This window comes from Delphinapterus leucas, chromosome 18, assembly GCF_059928025.1.
Source record: "Delphinapterus leucas isolate spDelLeu-1000000601 "Yukka" chromosome 18, BTC_Dleu_Yukka2, whole genome shotgun sequence".
NCBI lineage: Eukaryota > Metazoa > Chordata > Mammalia > Artiodactyla > Monodontidae > Delphinapterus > Delphinapterus leucas.
In genome coordinates, this window is record NC_143146.1 from 32,896,087 (window position 1) to 32,914,217 (window position 18,131).

Genomic DNA, 18,131 nt, shown 5'->3' on the forward strand with positions numbered 1-18,131 from the left:
GTCAGTACAAAAATATTTATTGCTAAAAGCTGAACTTGTACTTCAGTAACTTCTTTGAAAGTTCCAGGAGCTTTTCTGTTGTCACTAAATTAAGCCCTTGGTTTTTCACATTAAGGAGGGAAAGAAAAAAAGCTCAGCATGTTAGTTGAAGCAGTTTCTTCCCCATCACGATCACATTATGGATCCCATGCATGAAAAATATGTGAGGAGCTGTCCAGTTAGAGGCTTTGGTTCTGAGAGAGGTGCTCTACGGGCTGCTGCATTGAGGCCGATTTGCAATTTTCATCCAACACCTTTGCATTGAGTGGTCTTGCTGTGAAAAAGAAAATACCTTATTTTCAGTTTAAATAGGACCATTCAAGGACACAACAATTATGTGAACTGTTTTTAAAACCGAGATGCAAACTTCCTTATGCACTCTAAAGGGACAGTGAAGATACATTTTGTTACAAATCAGTATTCTGTATCATAAGAGTACTTCCTGTATCTTAATGCTTGCTTGCTTTTAAATGGACAACTACAATCCCACCTCATGACAAAACGGAGGAAAGGTAAAATAATGTGGCCTCCATATTAAACTTGAATATTCGTTTGGAGAGTTATGTTTAGTTGCACACTTGATATTTATTGTTTATTAATAAACTTGCACATAAAAATCAAAAATTCTCCTGATCAGTGCCTAAAATTATGATGGGATTCTTCAAATCTGAATACAGTTGTCCTTCAGTATCCATGGGGGATTGGTTCCAGGACCCCCAAGGATACCCAAATCCATGGATACTCAAGTCCCTTATATGAAATGGCATAGTATTTACATATATTTTAAATCATCTCTAGATTATTTATAATACCCAATACAGTGTAAATACTATGTAAATAGTTGCAAATACAACATAAGTTCTATGTAAATAGTTGCTGGCACATGGCAAATTCAAGTTTTGCTTTTGGAACTCTGGATTTTGGGGGTTTTTTTGCCCTGAATATTTTTGATCTGAGGTTGGTTGAATCCATGGATGTGGAACTCGCCAACCATATAGAGACATATCCATCCTATCTGGAGGTTCAGTAAGTGTTCACTTCAACAGTATACTTTTGTATAAATACTCAGTTTTTTAGATACACATATGTTATCTCTAAAGGCTTGGATTTTAAGAAAAGAACCCTTAGCTTTGAGTGCTCGTAACTGATGTGTAAAATCTCTCAGTTGTACTATTTCCCTCTCTAGTAATCAAGATGCTGTTTTTAGTTTAGCTTTGAGCCAATATTAGAGGCAAAACCCTCCACCTCCCTCCTATTGGGCACCCTCTCCTGTTCCCCTTTTCGCTTAAAGGAACTGATTTCAAGCCCCATTTCCAGAGCAGCGCTAGCTCTCCTTCCCCCACCTCTTCTCTTATGCTCCCTCATAGCAGAAGAGGTAGGAAAATAAAGTTTTGAAGCACTTTCTCCTGCTATTAAATGAACTGAAGACAGGATGAGGCATCAACAGATAGCAATTAACGAGATTTTACACAAAACGGGAAAAAGATAGGCTGAAAACAGTCACATTTAGTAAATACTTTAAAAACTACAACCATATCAAGCTTTCTCTGTTTTTTCCATACCTTTATATTAAAAACTTGAGATTTATTCTCGACTTCCAAGGTTTGTGCATCACTTTCTTTGCAGTAACTTTCTGCTCCAACCGTATCCATAATATTGCTTCCACAATTCTGTGTATTATAGCCACTATCCATCTGACAGGAATGAGAGGGCGAGAGAGAAAAAAAACCACCACAGGTAACATTGCAAAGTGTAATTCACTTGACCACAAAATTTATTTTGAGGAACTTTTATGTTTAAATAAGTAAATTTATTTTAAAATATTTATATAAAAAATATATATGTAAGATTTGGATTATGTAATTATATATAAAGACAATATTTTAAAACATTTAAGTGAATCACTACTATTATTCACAACTGAATGATACAATTTAATATTGTATTAATACAATTTAATATTGATCATATTGAATGAATTTAAAAAGTAATAAACATAAAATTGCTTGTTCTTCAAAGTAGTTACTACAATTCCTTCTAATAAAACATATCTTGTAATTTTCTTTATTTTTTTTAAATTCTAGGTTATTTTATTTTATTTTACTTATTTTTTGGCTGCGCCACGCAGCATATGGGATCTTAGTTCCCTGACCAGGGATCAAACCCGCGCCCCCTGCAGTGGAAGCGCAGAGTCTTAACCACTGGACCACCAGGGAAGTCCCTGTCATTTTATTGAAAGTCAGTGTACAAACCACTAAGAACATACTTCCCTGTTACTTTGTGCTCACACCCAGTAGATGAAAATGAAGATTACAATCAACTTCTTCCAACTCATTTACCAAGCTTGTCTTAAATGGCTTACTTGCATCTCTAAATAAAATTTACCTAAATGGCAAGCTACCTTTAAGAGGATTCAAAACAATACACATTTTTTAAAAGGTGGCTTACATTATACTCATACCCATCGTTGAAATAAAAATCTTACCTTCATAATAATACCACGTACATAATGGCTCTAGATGTTAGCTCAGCTTTTCATTTTAATTAAAATTACAGCATTCTACAACACACTGTTACAGCCCAAAAGAGCAAAAGAAAAAAAGGGACTAGCAAACTTCAGTTTTGGTACAAATATGCCAAATATTTATTTCATGAGGGCCTAAAAAAAGCACCAGCCCTGTACGGCGCTCCATGTAACATTCTTATTTTCTCCTTGCAGCACCCTATTAACTTCACAAATGAGGCTAAGGCTCAGAAAGGGTAACTTTCACAGTGTCGGAATGAGATGACGAAGAGCTGAGGCCCCACTGCCCCTGTCCACTCACTGCACACTCCACACTTAAGTGCACAGTGACAAACACCAAACAACACAACCCACAATGCAGTCATCTTGCACTTACGCCCTTTTATGCAAATTATGATCAGCGAAGGAAAGACTACATTTGCCCCCAACACAAACAAAAGAATAGCCTAGAAAGTGCATTCTATCATCATCTTAAGAAAAATGTTTCCAGTTTTCAGGAATGGATGCATATTTGTTTACTCCTGGGAGTGACGTTCCATTTGAACAAAACCCTTGTGGTGCAGGGAGTACGGTACACAGGGAGTCTGTCCCACTCTCTAGGAAGAGAAGGATCATGGTGCCCCTAACATAACATGGTGGCTTATCACACTGGCTCCCATTCAGACCACTACTAATGTCAGTGCCTACTATGTGCCAACCAGACAACACAGGTCATCTCGTTAACCGCCACAGGCGTCAAGGGAGACAACACGGTATTCCAAACTCTGGAAAGCCAATGTGACTGAAACAGAGAAGGAAGGGAAACAAAATGAGGCCGGAGAGTAAGGGAAAGGCCAGACCACGCAATGCTTTGCCAGCCACTCTACAGATTTTTTAATTAACACCAAAAGCAAAACAAACAAAAGAGTTACAAATTTAAGATTAAGATGCAGAAATAAAAACTCAATGGAAGGGTTATTGTATGAAGCTGACCAAATTTCCCAAAAATTAGAACAAAAGGGAGTTAAAAAAAACTGTGAAAAGATTTTTTTTTAATTGGAGAATCAAAAGGAGTTCCAAAGAATGGTGAAAACGAGAGGAGAAATCTAAGATATTATTCAAGAAAAGATCCAAGAAGTGAAGGGCATGAGTTTACAGATCATAAGGGCCCTCTGAGTGCCCAGTACAACTGATGAAAAGGAACCCATACCAAATAATCACTGAAATTTCAGGATCCTTTACTCCAGAAAGGGATAAAAAGAGACCATATGCAAAAGATTAAGTATTAAAATGGTTTCAGATCTCTCACCAGCAACACTGAAAACAGAACGAAAGAAAGTCTGAAGGAAAATTATTTCCAAACTCAAATGTGAGAGAATAAAGAACGTGTGATCAGACGTGCAGTATCTTGAAAAAGGTACTCTTTCTCAGAAAGCTACTGGAAAATGTGTTCCAGTCAAGTGAGAAGTAAACCAGGAAACAGGAGAACGGGGTACAGAACATGCGAGAGGTTAAGGGAATTCTCAGGATGATGAAGGGATATTCCAGGAATACAGCTGTGTAAAATGCTTGGAGGCCAACCCGTCACAGTAAAGCAAGTCAAAGGGCCCTGGGAAAATGTGACTGTCTTCGAATGTTTGGAGCTACCCCTGTGGTAGGAAAGAATGTATAGAAAACATTTTTAAACTACAAAATGTTCTGCGAACAGTACACATTATTATGATATGACCCAAAGGATAAGACTGAAACTGACTGGTAGATACCACAGACAGAACCATAGTTCAGCTCGCTAGGGAAGAGGCTTGTAAATCGTGAGAGAAGTCCTCTAAGATGGGCTGGGATACCCCTGCAGGTACTCAGGCAGAGTGATGGCAACTTATGAGACAGGCTTCCAAGGGGTAGGTGGACTGGATGATTAATGTGTATTTCCATCTAAGTATTCTCTAATGCTTCTATAGATGCTCTGAAAAAAAGAGGCAGTAAGAAAAAAGGAGAGCAAAAAAGTTAACAATACCTTTAAGGCTAAGTTTGACTGGATGCGCTTCTTTACTTAGGAACCAAATTTAGAAGCTGGAATATGTAAAAGCGATTCTAGTGTATTTTTTTGAGCAACAATCCTAGAAGTCAGGATAGGCAGCATAGGCATAAAATATGAGCAAAAGATTATATGTAATTTGGGATCATTTAAAATCCCTCCATGAGTTTTACACTTTAGCATGTCAAAACTGACAGCACTAAAGCATTATAGAGTTGTTGTGAGAATTAGATGAATTAGTATCTATAAAGAGGTTAGAAGAGTGTCTGGCACACTGTAAGACTGTGTAGTATTAACTATTACTATGGGTCAGTATAAACTTGGATTAAAGAACATGGAATCCAGACTGCCAGGATTTGAATCTTTTGACTCCACCACTTGCTAGCTATACAGGCAATTGACCGAACCTCTCTGACTCTCGGTTTCCTCATCTGTAAAACATGGATGATGGTATACCTATTTCACAGGACCATTGTGAAGATTAAACAAATTAACATGTGTAAAGTACTTGGAATAATGCCTGACATATTGTAAGAGCTACATAAGTGTTAGATATCGTTACTATGAAATGGCAGGTAGAATTGCCTTTCTAGTTTAAAGTTCTTTCAAAACTCTCAACTCAAAGAATATGACAGTTAGTGGAACAAATGTCTTTCTGAAAGTAAATGCTAGCTGTGAAGTGTATTTGTCAAATGAATCATGCTTTCCTGTTGCCAGATGTTGCAAAATTGGAAATGTATGGTTACATGAAAAATGGTGGTTACAAATCACATTTTTTTTAAAGTCCAAAAGAAATATACATAAAAGTGCTCTAAACTGCTTTTCCTAAATTATATAAAGGAAAAACCAAAACTACTGTATTTTTAGAATACAAACACTACACCAAAAACTGAATTCTTTGGGAACTAGCTCCACAGGAAAGAGAGGTGAACCCTGAGAAGTTGCCGGATTCTAGCAGTTTGTAAAAACAGAGCAGCTTGATTTCTTTTCTGCTCTCTTATTTTCCTACTCCAAATAAATATCAGTGAATGTGAATATTAAATATATGTGTCATCAGTCCAAGTTAAAAGAACTAACCCTCTTGATATCACTTAGTACTGATTAAAAATACATATGTAATGCTGTTAAGTCTCACATACAACCCATTTTCTTTCTCACTATAATCTTACAAAAGAAAGGATGAAGAACAAGGGACCAAGGAAAGGACTCTAGAATATTCAAATACCTTACCTGAATGTTACTGCTTTCACAAGGAATGACACTGCTTTCTGCGAGAGGTGACATGCACATGTGAGAGTTTTCAATACTGAAGGCGATCCCACTCACAAAGTCAGTCATGGGTAAACTCCTATTGTCAACGGGCTCCTTAATCCAAGTGGTCTCATCTGCTATCTCTATGGGATCGACCATATCCACAGTGTTATTCTCCTTCTCACTTTCCACATCCTGAAGCAGTGCCAATTCTTTCTCAGAAGCACCGGACTGGTTCTGGGTAATAGACATGGCGGTCACTACCAAGTGCGCGCCATGTGGACAAGTGTCACCATCCAACTGCGGCAGGTGGACTCCAGCCGTGCCCAAAGCTAGGGAGGAGGCGTCTGTGGAAGGAACATCTGCCTTGTCTCCTTCATCTTCGCTGTGAGCCTCGAGAGTAAAAGGTACCCGAATCAGTGAGGGCCGATACTTAGCACCCCCTGTACACATCTCAAGTCTCATAGGAGACCAATTTTTAATTGGTGAGCAGCCATCTATATAAGGACTTCTGATACACGGATTGGTAATTCCATTAGAATTTGTTCCAGACGAAGCATCAGGAGAATGGAAAGTTAACTTCCTTTGCTCTAAAAGATTGGGAGTGGAAAAAAAAAGATTGGGAAGGAAAAATCACATCATGAAAACATGGACATGGGAAAGCCATTACTAAATGGTCATCATCATGTTTCATGCCAGAAAAACTGGATTTCTCTAACAGTGGTGTTGTTTCCTGAAGTGAAATTTTGGTGTTAAAAATAATAGCACAAATGAATGTGTATCCATAAACAGGGTGAGGCTCTTCAAAATATAATTCCTCTGGCAAATATCCTCAAGCATATTGCTACTATAACAATGTTGTTCACATCCAAGATAATAGAACAAACCAGCTGATAGCTGCAAATTAACAGCTGTACCTGGTAAATGAAATATGTAATAATCTATTTCTGTTTATGTAAAATACTATAAGCAACATTAAAAGGCAAACAAAAAACTGCAAAATAATATTTGCAACAATAAAGAGCTTAACAATGGTAAACAAAATAATCAAAATGCCTTAAAAGTTAATAATTTTTATAGCTTTGTTAGCTTAATAAAAACAAAAGTTTAAAAAAATGGGCAAAAGCATATAAACAATCCTCCCAATGGTAAATGAACATATGAAGTGTTTGGTCACACAAATAATAAAAAATATGGAAATTAAAGCAATGAGAGACCATTTGTTCAACAAAAACACTGAAGTCTGAACTAATAATCCCCCCAAACAAATGACCCATAAACATTTGGAAAAAGTTCAACATTGTAATAACCAAAGACAAGAAAATTAAAGCAGTAAGAGACCTTTTTGTAATGTACCAAATTAACAAACATCAAAAAGAATGGTAAGACCAGTGTTGCTAGATGGGGAAAAAGATGACTTTTCACACACCACTGATGAAAATTTCAATTGGTACAACTTCTTATGAGGAAAATTTGATAAAATTCCTCAAGAGCCTTAAAAACAGTCATCCCCTTTCACCAAATAATTCCACTTCTGAGAATTTAACCTAAAGAAATAAATATGTACAATACACTGTACATACAAGGAAAAAAAAGAAATAATTTAAATGTTTATCAATGATTGAAAACAAAAGATACATCTGTGAAATGGAATATCATACAGTGATTCAAAATCATGGTTTCAAACAATAATAAATGACTTGAATGACCTACGAAAATACTCCTAATAGAATGCTTTGTGAAAAAAGCAGGATATAGAACTATGTGTGTGTGTGTGTGTGTGTGTGTGTGTGTGTGTGTGTGTGTTCATATATGTATGGAGATATATACACACATACACATGTACATATATAAAAGGAAGACTAACAAAAATAGTTTTCAGTTTTCCAATTTTATTTACTATGAATAGGTTTTGTAAACTATGAATAATTTTCAAGAAGTGCTATAATTTTTTTCAAGGAAAAACTGACATATTGCAAAGAAAAATATGTAAATTCTCACACACTACCTAAAAACTTTACTCAAACAAATATATCTTTACACAATATCAGTATGAATATCTGATTACCAAAGTCTGAACCTACACACTGGAAGGCATACCGAAACCAACTTATCTCTACGACAGCCATCTTTCTTTGATTCTGCTTGTAAGATGTTTGGTATAAATACTGCTAGTCAAATTACCTGTATCTGACATGAGAGCAGAACTTTGCTGAGAATTTCAGTCTTTGAAAGTAAATTGTTCCTTTTGTAAAAAAAAAAAAAAATCCAAGTTTCTAAATTTTAAAAGGGTGAGTGGTCATTTGGAGCTCTGTAGTTAGAACAAGCTAAAAAGAGACTCTTTAATAACAAATATTGACAATATAAAATTTTAATTGGGGGTTGTATTACAAGACATACCTGAGAGTGGTGTCTTTCCTATTTGAAATGCAATTGGTGAGAAAGTGGGTGAAGAAATAGGTGAAGGACTGGTTATGCTTCCCAAACTGTATTTTTTTGCACTACCCTGAATAGGGCTAGAAGAAAACTGCCCCTGTGATAAAAATAAATAAATAAAATTAAAACGGTTCTCTTCCTTAGCTCTGTTACACCAAGTGCTATTTATCTTTATTTTTGAAACACATTCATAAACTAGGTTGTATAACTTTGGTTATTCACCAGAAAGCAAGATGCCACCTTTGCTTTGTGGCAAAAGGCAAGACACCAAAAGGCAGGCCCACAGACACACGAAACAAACTTATGGTTACCAAAGGGGAAGGTGGGGAGGGATAAATTAGGAGTTTGAGATTAACATATACACACTACTACATATAAAATAGATAATCAACAAGGATCTACTGTACAGCACAGGGAACTCTACTCAGTATTTTGTAATAACCTATAAGGGATAAGAATCTGAAAAAACCATATATACGGATGTATAACTGAATCGCTTTGCTGTACACTTGAAACTAATAAAACACTGTAAGTCAACTATAATAAGAAAAAAAGGTAAAACAACAACAACAACAAAAAAAAATGCCAAAAGGCAAGGCATTTTGTAACAAGGATAGTTAAGAAGACTGTTCCAAAAATTCTGAAATAGAATATACTAGAGAAGATAAAATATAAATGCACCGTATTTACACAAACCAAGTAGCAGTTTATGAAAAATTTTAAGTTAGTCCACTAACACCAATCTAGTTGTGTTATACTGAAACTCTTCCGTAATTCAGTAAGTACCTTACCCTGAAATTCCTTGAGACTCATTTACCTCTAAATACAAAATTGGAGAGTCTGACCAAAAGCATTCCTATACCTAATGACAAAATGTGAACTAGGCTAATCTGCATGAAATATAAAACCCAAAAGACAATCATTCCTCTTGACAGCAATAGGAGCATCTAGGTCCAAGATGCCTATAGCCAACCAACCAGCCACTTGGCCCACTTCTTACCGAACTCGGGGTCTGCACAGGGCTCCTACACTGCACAGGAGATAGATCTATTGAATAAAAAACCTCAAGTGATGCTTGAACACCACTACGAGGACTTCTGGGAGAAGCTGGAGGTAAGGAGTCAGAGATACTTCCGTTGCCATCTAAAAATAGCTTTCTTCTGAGGGACGAAGAACTGAGGTTTCCGGGAGATTGATCTGCAAATTCATCAGCTCTAAAATAGTCACCTATATTTAATATTAACAGAATAAAAGGCAGAGCTAGTCATTTGGAAGAGCAATTATATTTCAGTTGTCTGATGTTTTAAAAACCAGTCTCTATGTTTGAACTGTTTTCCAAAAAGAGGGCAAAGTTTAACTGCACAGGTGCTGCTTGAAACCTGAAACGATTCCTTCTTTTTTTAGTGCCTCATTATGAGTATGGGTAGTGCCAATAAGATGTGTTCATGAATAGTTTATGTCTATAGTTAAGTTCACTATGATAAAAAGGCTAATTCAGGCCATATTAAAGAAAAATGAGAAATTTCAGGCTTCCCCACTTCTTTAGAAAGAGGCATTGCCACAGATTCCCACTTACAAAAGCCATTAAAACAAAACATTTTATTTAAGTTATTAAAGGTTTAAACAAATACAATACTTACCTAATACCTTTTCTAAATTAAAATCCACAGGAAGAGACAGTAATGTCTGGCAAGCAGCTGGAAGCAAGCAGATAAACACAAACATGGTTAAATCAATGCAAGTGTATCCCATGCAGTTTAGCATGTGCTTCCCCATCAACCATCTCCCCATGATGCTCCAGACAAACTGAATTATTTACTTTACGCATCCCATTCCATAACATGCCACCTTCCTGTTTCCCACACTTTCCAGCACTGATGTAAACCTGTTAATGGTAAAAGATAACTTCTGGTTGTGCTGCTGGCACTTGTATCAGAAAAGAAGCCAGCCTGGGCTTCCCTGGTGGCACAGTGGTTGAGAGTCCGCCTGCCGATGCAGGGGACACAGGTTCGTGCCCCGGTCCGGGAAGATCCCACATGCTGCGGAGCGGGCTGGGCCCGTGAGCCATGGCCGCTAAGCCTGCGCGTCCGGAGCCTGTGCTCCACAACGGGAGAGGCCACCAACAGTGAGAGGCCTGCGTACCGCAAAAAAAAAAACAAAAAAGAAGCCAGCCTATATATATTTGGGGATAGATTTCCCAATATTAACAAATTTTCAAAAGAATGCCTTCCAAAACCAAAATTCGATTCACATGATTTGAATCACAAAATAACACACTATTGCCACTTCTCAAACATGGATGGATATATCTATTCTGTTTCTCAAGGTCAGCTCTCATATAGCTTATTCATAAAAAGTAAACAACTTCAATTCCAGAGTGAAGTGTTATCACATGTACTGAAATTAACATCAAATGTCGCTTAATATGGAACATACTTCTTTTCCAATTTACATTCATACTCACCATTGCTTGTCTCAGAATGTACGGTCAGCTTTCTTCCAATTGGAGATTCATTATTGACGTTAATACCTGTAAAACATTCTAAGTGAAAAATCTTACATTTTCTGTTCTTCATTTACTTTAGGGTTACTTTTTCCAGAGTAAAAAAATGAAGTGTGGAAACTTTTACATTTAAAAAATAAATGTCTGCATATGTAAGTATATAACTTGGCATGTTTCTGCTAAGTTTGTTTGTTTTTTTATTGATTGGTTGATTGTCAACTTTGAGGAAGCATAAGGATAAGACTTAAGGATTACCACAGCAAGTAAGGCGGCACCAAGAGATACTTTTTAGGGAAAGCAGCGTTGCTCTACATGACGTCAACCTTAAAAGGTTGGGGACACATGTTAGTCAACGTCAATGTCCTCAAACAGATCCTCTGTTGCTTGATGCTTTTCCAAAATGGAAATAGATAAATTGTCGGAATTAAAGTGCCAGGCCATTCTGAAAGAAACTGAAATTTGATCAATAAAACCGTGCTCAGTTTTTTTTTTTTTCGCCGAGAGGAGTCAAAAATATGGGTGCAAATAATTTTTTTAAAAATCTGAAGTTAATGACTAATATTAAGCTTCTTAACTTGAAAAAGCACCAGGTAGTAAATAAATGGGTGAAAAAATAGAATTCTAGATTCAAATGCCTTCTCTGCTGTAGGCAGTGTGACCTTCTAGAAGGCAAATGCAACCAAGGCACTCTGCTGCGAAAACTCTGTAATGTCCTTGGTCTTTAGGCTGGAGTCCAAACACCTTAATGGTGTAAATAAAGCCCTTCCAAAACCTTGTCTCTGTCTCTAGCACAGCTGTCCTCCAACCGAACATTATCTGAATACCTTAAAAAACAAACAGGTTCTCTCTCTCACCTCTAGGTATTTCTAATACTCTTTCCTCTCTGACTTTTCTGCCCTATTCCCCGAGTCCGGCTAACTCAAGTCTCAGCTTAAACTGTGTCTTCCATCTAGACAGGATTATTCTCACACCACTTTTCAACTGTATTGCAAGTGTTTTCTTGGTTGTTTCCTCTAAAAGGACTTCATAGATAACTTTAAGACCACAATCAAATGAGGAAAAATGGATGGATTTGATTACACCAAAATAAGAATTTCTAGGCAACCAAAGACATCAAAACAAAAGTAGCACATATGTGACTGGAGATGACATGTGAAATGTTTAGAACTAAGATAACTACAAATGTAACTACAAGGTATCTTAGAAATTCAAAGGAAAAAGAAAGAGACAACAACTCCAATAGGAAGGAATTAGAAATAGGCATTTTACAAGAGAGGAAATAAAAAGGCTGTTAATATATGAGAAATGAAAATTAAAACCATCATTTAGAATGTCAAACAACCCATGAGAAAGGCAAAAATGTGAAAGCCACGTACTGGCAGGGATGTGGGGATATGGGAACCCTAGGCACTGCGGGTGGCTGTGCAGACTGTACAGTCGTTCTGGCGAGCAGCCTGGCGCCGCACAGTCAAATCAGAAAACATGTAGCCTATAACTCAGAAATCCTCAGCCTATGTATAGTTCCCAGAGAAATTCTTGTTCAAGTCCATAAATAAAAATGTAATGGGTAGTACAGTCATTGAAGCACCTTGCTGCATAAATACTGGTAACAGTAAAAATTGACAGCATAAGCTAATGTGTACAAACAAAATCATTGTTCCCCCTGACTCACCATTGTCTTTGTTATTCTTCGGGTAAATAACACTGAGCACTTACCATGTGCTAGGTACATGATCTTCGAAGTATTATCTCATTTCATCATTTCATAGGGAAGGAGAGTGAGGCACAGGAAAGCTAAGTAGTTCACACAGCTACCAAGCTATACTGGGCATGACTCAAACCCAGACGGCATTACTGTAGAGTGAGGGTCAGCAAATGATAGCTCATGAGACAAATCGGGCTGGTTCCCTATTTTTGTAAATAAAGTTTTACTGGAACACACCCACACTCGTTCATTATGTATCATCAGGGATACACTTTCATGGTAAAGCAGCAGAGTTGACTGGTTGCAACAGAAACTGTATGGTCTGCAAAGCCTAAAATATTTAATATTTGGTCCTTTACAGATAGAGGTTGCCAATCTCTACTCTAAGGTAGTGTTTTCCAGAACTTCTTCTGTGATGATGGAAATGTTCCATATCTGTGCGGGACAATATGGTCACCACTACGTGCGGCTACTGAGCACCTGAAATGTGCATGTATGAGCAGGAAACTAAAATTTTAATTTATTTAAATGTAAATAGCCACATGTGGCTAGTGGCTACCATATGTCAAGAACTGTAAAGGGTCTGACAGGTTAGTGTGTCAACGTTGCATAGATGCTGGCTGAAGAAAGGAGGCTTCGGGTCACAGACAAAGGGACTTCATTATTCTCAGCACAGGAGGCAACATGAGCTTCATGTTCACGTCAGCTCCCTTTGCCCCCTCAGTCCCAAGGAAGGGACATGAACGAGCCCAGGTGGATACAGCACACACAGAGGGTCTGTGCCCCAGCTGAGGAACCCTAAGCACGGGAAATCCCATTCTTTATAAGCTGCAAGCAAACCTGCCCCAGAGGGAGACATTACCATTACTGTACTAGACAGCCAAACAAACCTACCCTCTGCTCCAGAGGGATACTCCATCTCTGTTTTCCAAGGATGTTCACAATACAAACATCCTTGAAAACACAGCCTGGATCAAAACCTGTCCGTGGCGCTCTTCATGAGATGTATAGCAATGCGAGACCCACAGAGAACTGAACTATCTCCCAACACCACTGTAGACAGCACAGGCCTGCGCACCCCTCCCACCCCCGCCAATTAACCACTGTACTCTGTCATCACGGGCTTGATGAGCACACCAAAGAGGCTGTATGTAGTATTTTTAGCATCTTCCTGATCTGCCTCACTTTAACTAAAACAGGTTACCTCGAATATAAAATGATGTTATAAAAAAGATCACATAACAAGGTTGATTCACCTGTTCAAAAATCCAACATTAAAACACTGGGGGGAAGAAACCTACCATCTATGAATACGTCACCTTGGATACAGAATTTTAGAGCTGGGAGGCATGTTATCACACAACCATCTAGTTTAACCCCTTGATTTTACAAGTGAAAAGCTGAGGCCTAAAGAGACTGAAAAAGTTGATCAAGGTCACCCCTTCTGGTTTATAATACAGAAGGTCTACAACCCAGGTCTCCATCCACTACTGCATGCCACCTTTAGTTTGCAACGATTCAGAATCTGAACTGAGAAATGCTTACTTTTAAATCCAGGTTCTGCCACCTTATCATATCTGTAACCTGGGACAAGTGCTCTAACCCTTCTAAAACTAGGTTTTCTCACTTATAAAATGAGACCAATAATAGCACCTACTTCACATGAGCTGTTGTAAGGAATACTGAAAGCACTTAACACTGTCTGGACACATGAAAAGTGCTCAATCCATTTTTTCTGTATTGTGTTTTTGACAAAGAATGGAACAAATATTCCCTGTTATACTGAGAGCATAATTAATGTATGCTATACAGAAGAGCAGGCAATTCCACCCAAAGAGGGATGTATATAAACAAGTAATACTTGAACATTGCTCACAGCTCAAAGGGCAGTGAGAGCAAATATAAGATAACCACTTCCTAGAGGTAGAAAAATATTTGAAAGATTACTGGCTTGCTCTTCAACTTCCTTTTTAATTTTGCAGATAATCAGCTGTATTACACTGTCCCAGAGGTCCTATAAATGCCCATCCTTCCTCTACTATTATAAGAAACCAGGAAATTAGCAAAAAGCAAAAGCAATTTAAGGATTTCATTTTAAAAAATTAACCTTCAAAATCACTGCAAAAATTAACAATTCAGCTCTATATTCAATACCAACTATTTCTGCATCTACAGATCCTCTATAACCATCATTATAACTGATATTCACAATGGTTATGAAGAAAAAGTTAAATTCAAAATAGAATGGCCAAGAAAAAAAAGAATTTAGTAAATTTTAGTCAAGTTTTGAATCCTAACTCTTAAATAGTTAAATCCTCTGGTATCCAGAAATTTAATTTATAGCAAGCTTCCTACCAAAGCAGATAAACTGACACTCACTATATGTTGTTTTACATTCATTGCTTTTTATTTTTATGATTTTTATTCAGACAATTTTTAACACACTCACATTTACTGGAATCATATTCTGAAAGCTGCTTCCCTTCATGATCAGTCCAAGGAGAGGGTACGATGACATCCTTAGTGAAAAACTAGGAAAATTAAAGTCATAAAATTAGGCATATGAAATATGAAAAGGCAGCTGTGTTAAATAACCATCAAACATGTTACATACTGACTTTATAGTTATATTTTAAAATTTCATACTTAAAAGCACAAATGAGCAAAGGTAAAATGGAAGAAATTTAAAGTATATATAAAGAAAAATGTTAATACTTCAAATCAACCACTTAAATTTGCAAATTAAGCTAAGGTTATTAATCATAAAGAAAATATTTTTCATTTCTCCCCCAATTTTTTTGGACACGGGGGGAGGCTGACAAAAGGGAGGATGAAGAGGGAAGGAATAAATGGAGATAAATGTATACGTGTAAGCCAGTATCAATAGTGTGCTGGAGCTGGCTTGTCCTGACTCTCAAGATCTAATAATTAAAATTTCAGGAATTCTGTGTATCAGTTATCAAACAAAGCCAATATTAAAATTATGTAAACTTAAATAAACTATATTAAAAATAAAGGTAGTAAAAACTCAAAATCATCATTTGCTAATTATTTTACTACATTTACCAACATCTATGCTCTTGAGGTTAATTATATCTTTTGTGTGTGTGGTAGAATGCCTACATATAATGGTGTACTGCTACATTTCTTTCCCCATTCAGCGATGTCACATCACTAACTTGAAACTGGCCGTGGTTGGAGTATTTACACTGTGGACAGCAGCAATCACTAAAACTCATACTCCTCCCACAGTCAGAGGGCCTGTTGTTAATTTACCAGCACACCACTGGCCAGTACACCCAAATGGAGATACAGCATTTGGATAAATGTGTTTCCTCTTTCATTCTGGGTATAAAATTAATCAAGCCTAATACAGTAAGTAATACAGTATTTTCCCCTCCCCTCTCCATGTTTTGGAGGTAACTCAGAACATTTTCTTCATATTTTGCTATACCTATGACAAAGAACTAACTTCCTTGACTAAACTACCTATGAAAACATGAAGAAAAGATGTTGAAAAAAGGAGGGGGGGAGGGGGAACAGAGATGATACAGACTTCCCAGAAAAAAAGGAATATAAAAGACCCACAAACTCATGAAGCAAAGTATAAGTTCACTGAGAATGAAAGAGATACAAATCCGAATAACAAGATGAATTTTTAAAGTAATAAGATTAGCACAAATTAAGAAGTTTGATAATAGCCAATATTGCAGATATGAGAAAACAGGCAGTATCATAACGTTTCCAGGAGAATAAATTGGTACAACCTTTTGGGAAAACAATATGGCAAAATCTACCAAAAGCTGAAAACACAAACCCTCTGACTTAGCAAGTTCACAAAGATATATGTACAAGTGTGTTCACTGCAGCATTACTTGTGATAGAAAAAACACTGAACACAACCTACACATCTGTCAATAGGGGCTGAATTAGGTTATGATACATTCATACAATGGAATACTATGTATGCTATTTACTAATAGCTGGTACGTGCTGATAATAAAAAAAAATTCTAAGAAATTATTAAGCAAAAAAGTAAGAGGCAAAACAGTATAAAAATGATGATCCTACTTATGTGCAAATATTTAAAGGACATGTGCTATTATCACACATGTGATCACACGAATCTGAAAGTATACTCAAGAAATTTTACAGTAATTACTTTTAAGGAGTGAGACAGGGAACAAAAGGCTCTTCATTTTCATTTTATATTTTTTCTTTGCAGTTTGTTTTTGTTTTTATTATGTGCATATATCTATTGTATTTCACATGCATACGTATGAATTTAATTTGTTGCTGATACATTAACTTCTGCTACATTGGCCCTAATCTTCACTCTGAATTCATTTTCTTAAGTTTTCTCCTGAATTTCCCTTTAAAATTAAGTCGAGAATTCGAAAGAGAAAGCATACTTCCCAAAATGTTGGGAAATGGGAAAGAGTCTGAGAATATTCAACTGGGGAGGAATCAAGTGACTGGATTGGAATTAAAATTTTGAAGTTATCAGACAGATTAAGAAGTAGATAACATTTGTCAGGAGTAAAGCATATGAAACAATTTCCTAAGAAATAGGCTATATCTGAAATATGGGGGCCAGCACATCACTGGATCTCTGAACATGCCATAGCTGAAGTCTTTTGGGGTGCAGAAGATCCAAGTGCAGCTAAGGAATAGAGGGGGCTAGTGAGAGAAAAAGGAAAAACAAAAAATGCTACCATGACATGAAGACTTTTGAGCAAATATCTAGATAGACATCCTTTATACTCTAAGAGTTCAGCAAACAAAGAAAGCAAGAAGTGAAAAACTAAGTTCATTAGTTTTATTAAAAAAAAAAAAAACCTACCTTTGGGATATATTTTTTCTATTTATCAGTATATTATATTTCATGAAATATATTCTATGTCTTAAAAATTCGAAGAACTAACAAGAACAAAAGATAAAACCGTTACTGAGGCCAATCTAGACTTCCAAGGCTTGAAAATATTCAACTTGCTCTATGTAAACTCCAACTTGAAACAATGGTTTGTGCTCATCCAAGGCACAAGGAAAACCAACTGTGCTAGGCCGTGAGAATGAAAAGATGAACAAGCACAATAATGGCCAAATAAGAATTCAGTCTGGGGGAGAAAAGCACTCAACCGGTCATTACAATGAGAGGCGCTGGAACAGCTCAAAAACACTGGTCTTAGGGGAGCTCTGAGAGGGACTGGGGACGGGTAGGCTGGTGTGGGAGCTGGGACAGGAAAGGATCTGAAGGAAGTCTTCCTCTCTTAGAGGTGCTGTGCATGCAGAATCGATGCTTAACTAGCTTCATGATCAGTAACAGTTTTAAGTTACCTCTTCAATGGCTTTTTGTCTTTTGTCTTCCACATCTTTATCTATTCTATACAGAGATAAAGAAGAAAAATAACCATGCCATTACTTCAGCAGATTGAACATTTAAAATAATAACCTTTCAAAGAAATCGTTTCTTTCCCCGTTGGAAACTGCCAAATGTTAAGCTCATTTTAAAAGAAAAATTGGGACCTTATCACATTTCATAAATGACAGTATTTAGATACTCATTCAGCCTTGTGCTGTTAGGCCTACCTCCCCCCTTTCCATTCACAGTTGGAATGGAATAATATTTTCTTTTAAAAGGCTTACATTGATACAATTT

The 18,131-nt window shown here is 36.8% G+C and overlaps 1 protein-coding gene across 11 annotated transcripts in view; it reads right to left on the reverse strand.

Annotated features, from left to right (window-relative positions):
• Window positions 1-18,131, reverse strand: part of BORA (BORA aurora kinase A activator) — a 24,595-nt gene continuing 6,464 nt past the window's right edge. For 3 of the 11 annotated variants that reach the window (XM_089899454.1, XM_089899456.1, XM_089899457.1), the window contains 8 exons: window positions 17,810-17,855; window positions 14,922-15,003; window positions 10,729-10,794; window positions 9,905-9,961; window positions 9,265-9,491; window positions 8,229-8,361; window positions 5,808-6,418; window positions 1-1,733 (listed from right to left, as the gene is read on the reverse strand). In XM_089899454.1, coding sequence (XP_089755580.1) covers window positions 1,494-1,733; window positions 5,808-6,418; window positions 8,229-8,361; window positions 9,265-9,491; window positions 9,905-9,961; window positions 10,729-10,794; window positions 14,922-15,003; window positions 17,810-17,855 — 1,462 coding nt within the window. In that variant the 3' untranslated portion in view covers window positions 1-1,493. Of the gene's footprint in view, window positions 4,506-5,807; window positions 6,419-8,228; window positions 8,362-9,264; window positions 9,492-9,904; window positions 9,962-10,728; window positions 15,004-17,809; window positions 17,856-18,131 lie in introns of all 11 variants that reach the window. The other 8 variants (XM_022577058.3, XM_022577059.3, XM_089899463.1 and 5 more) reach the window with 6 other exon arrangements.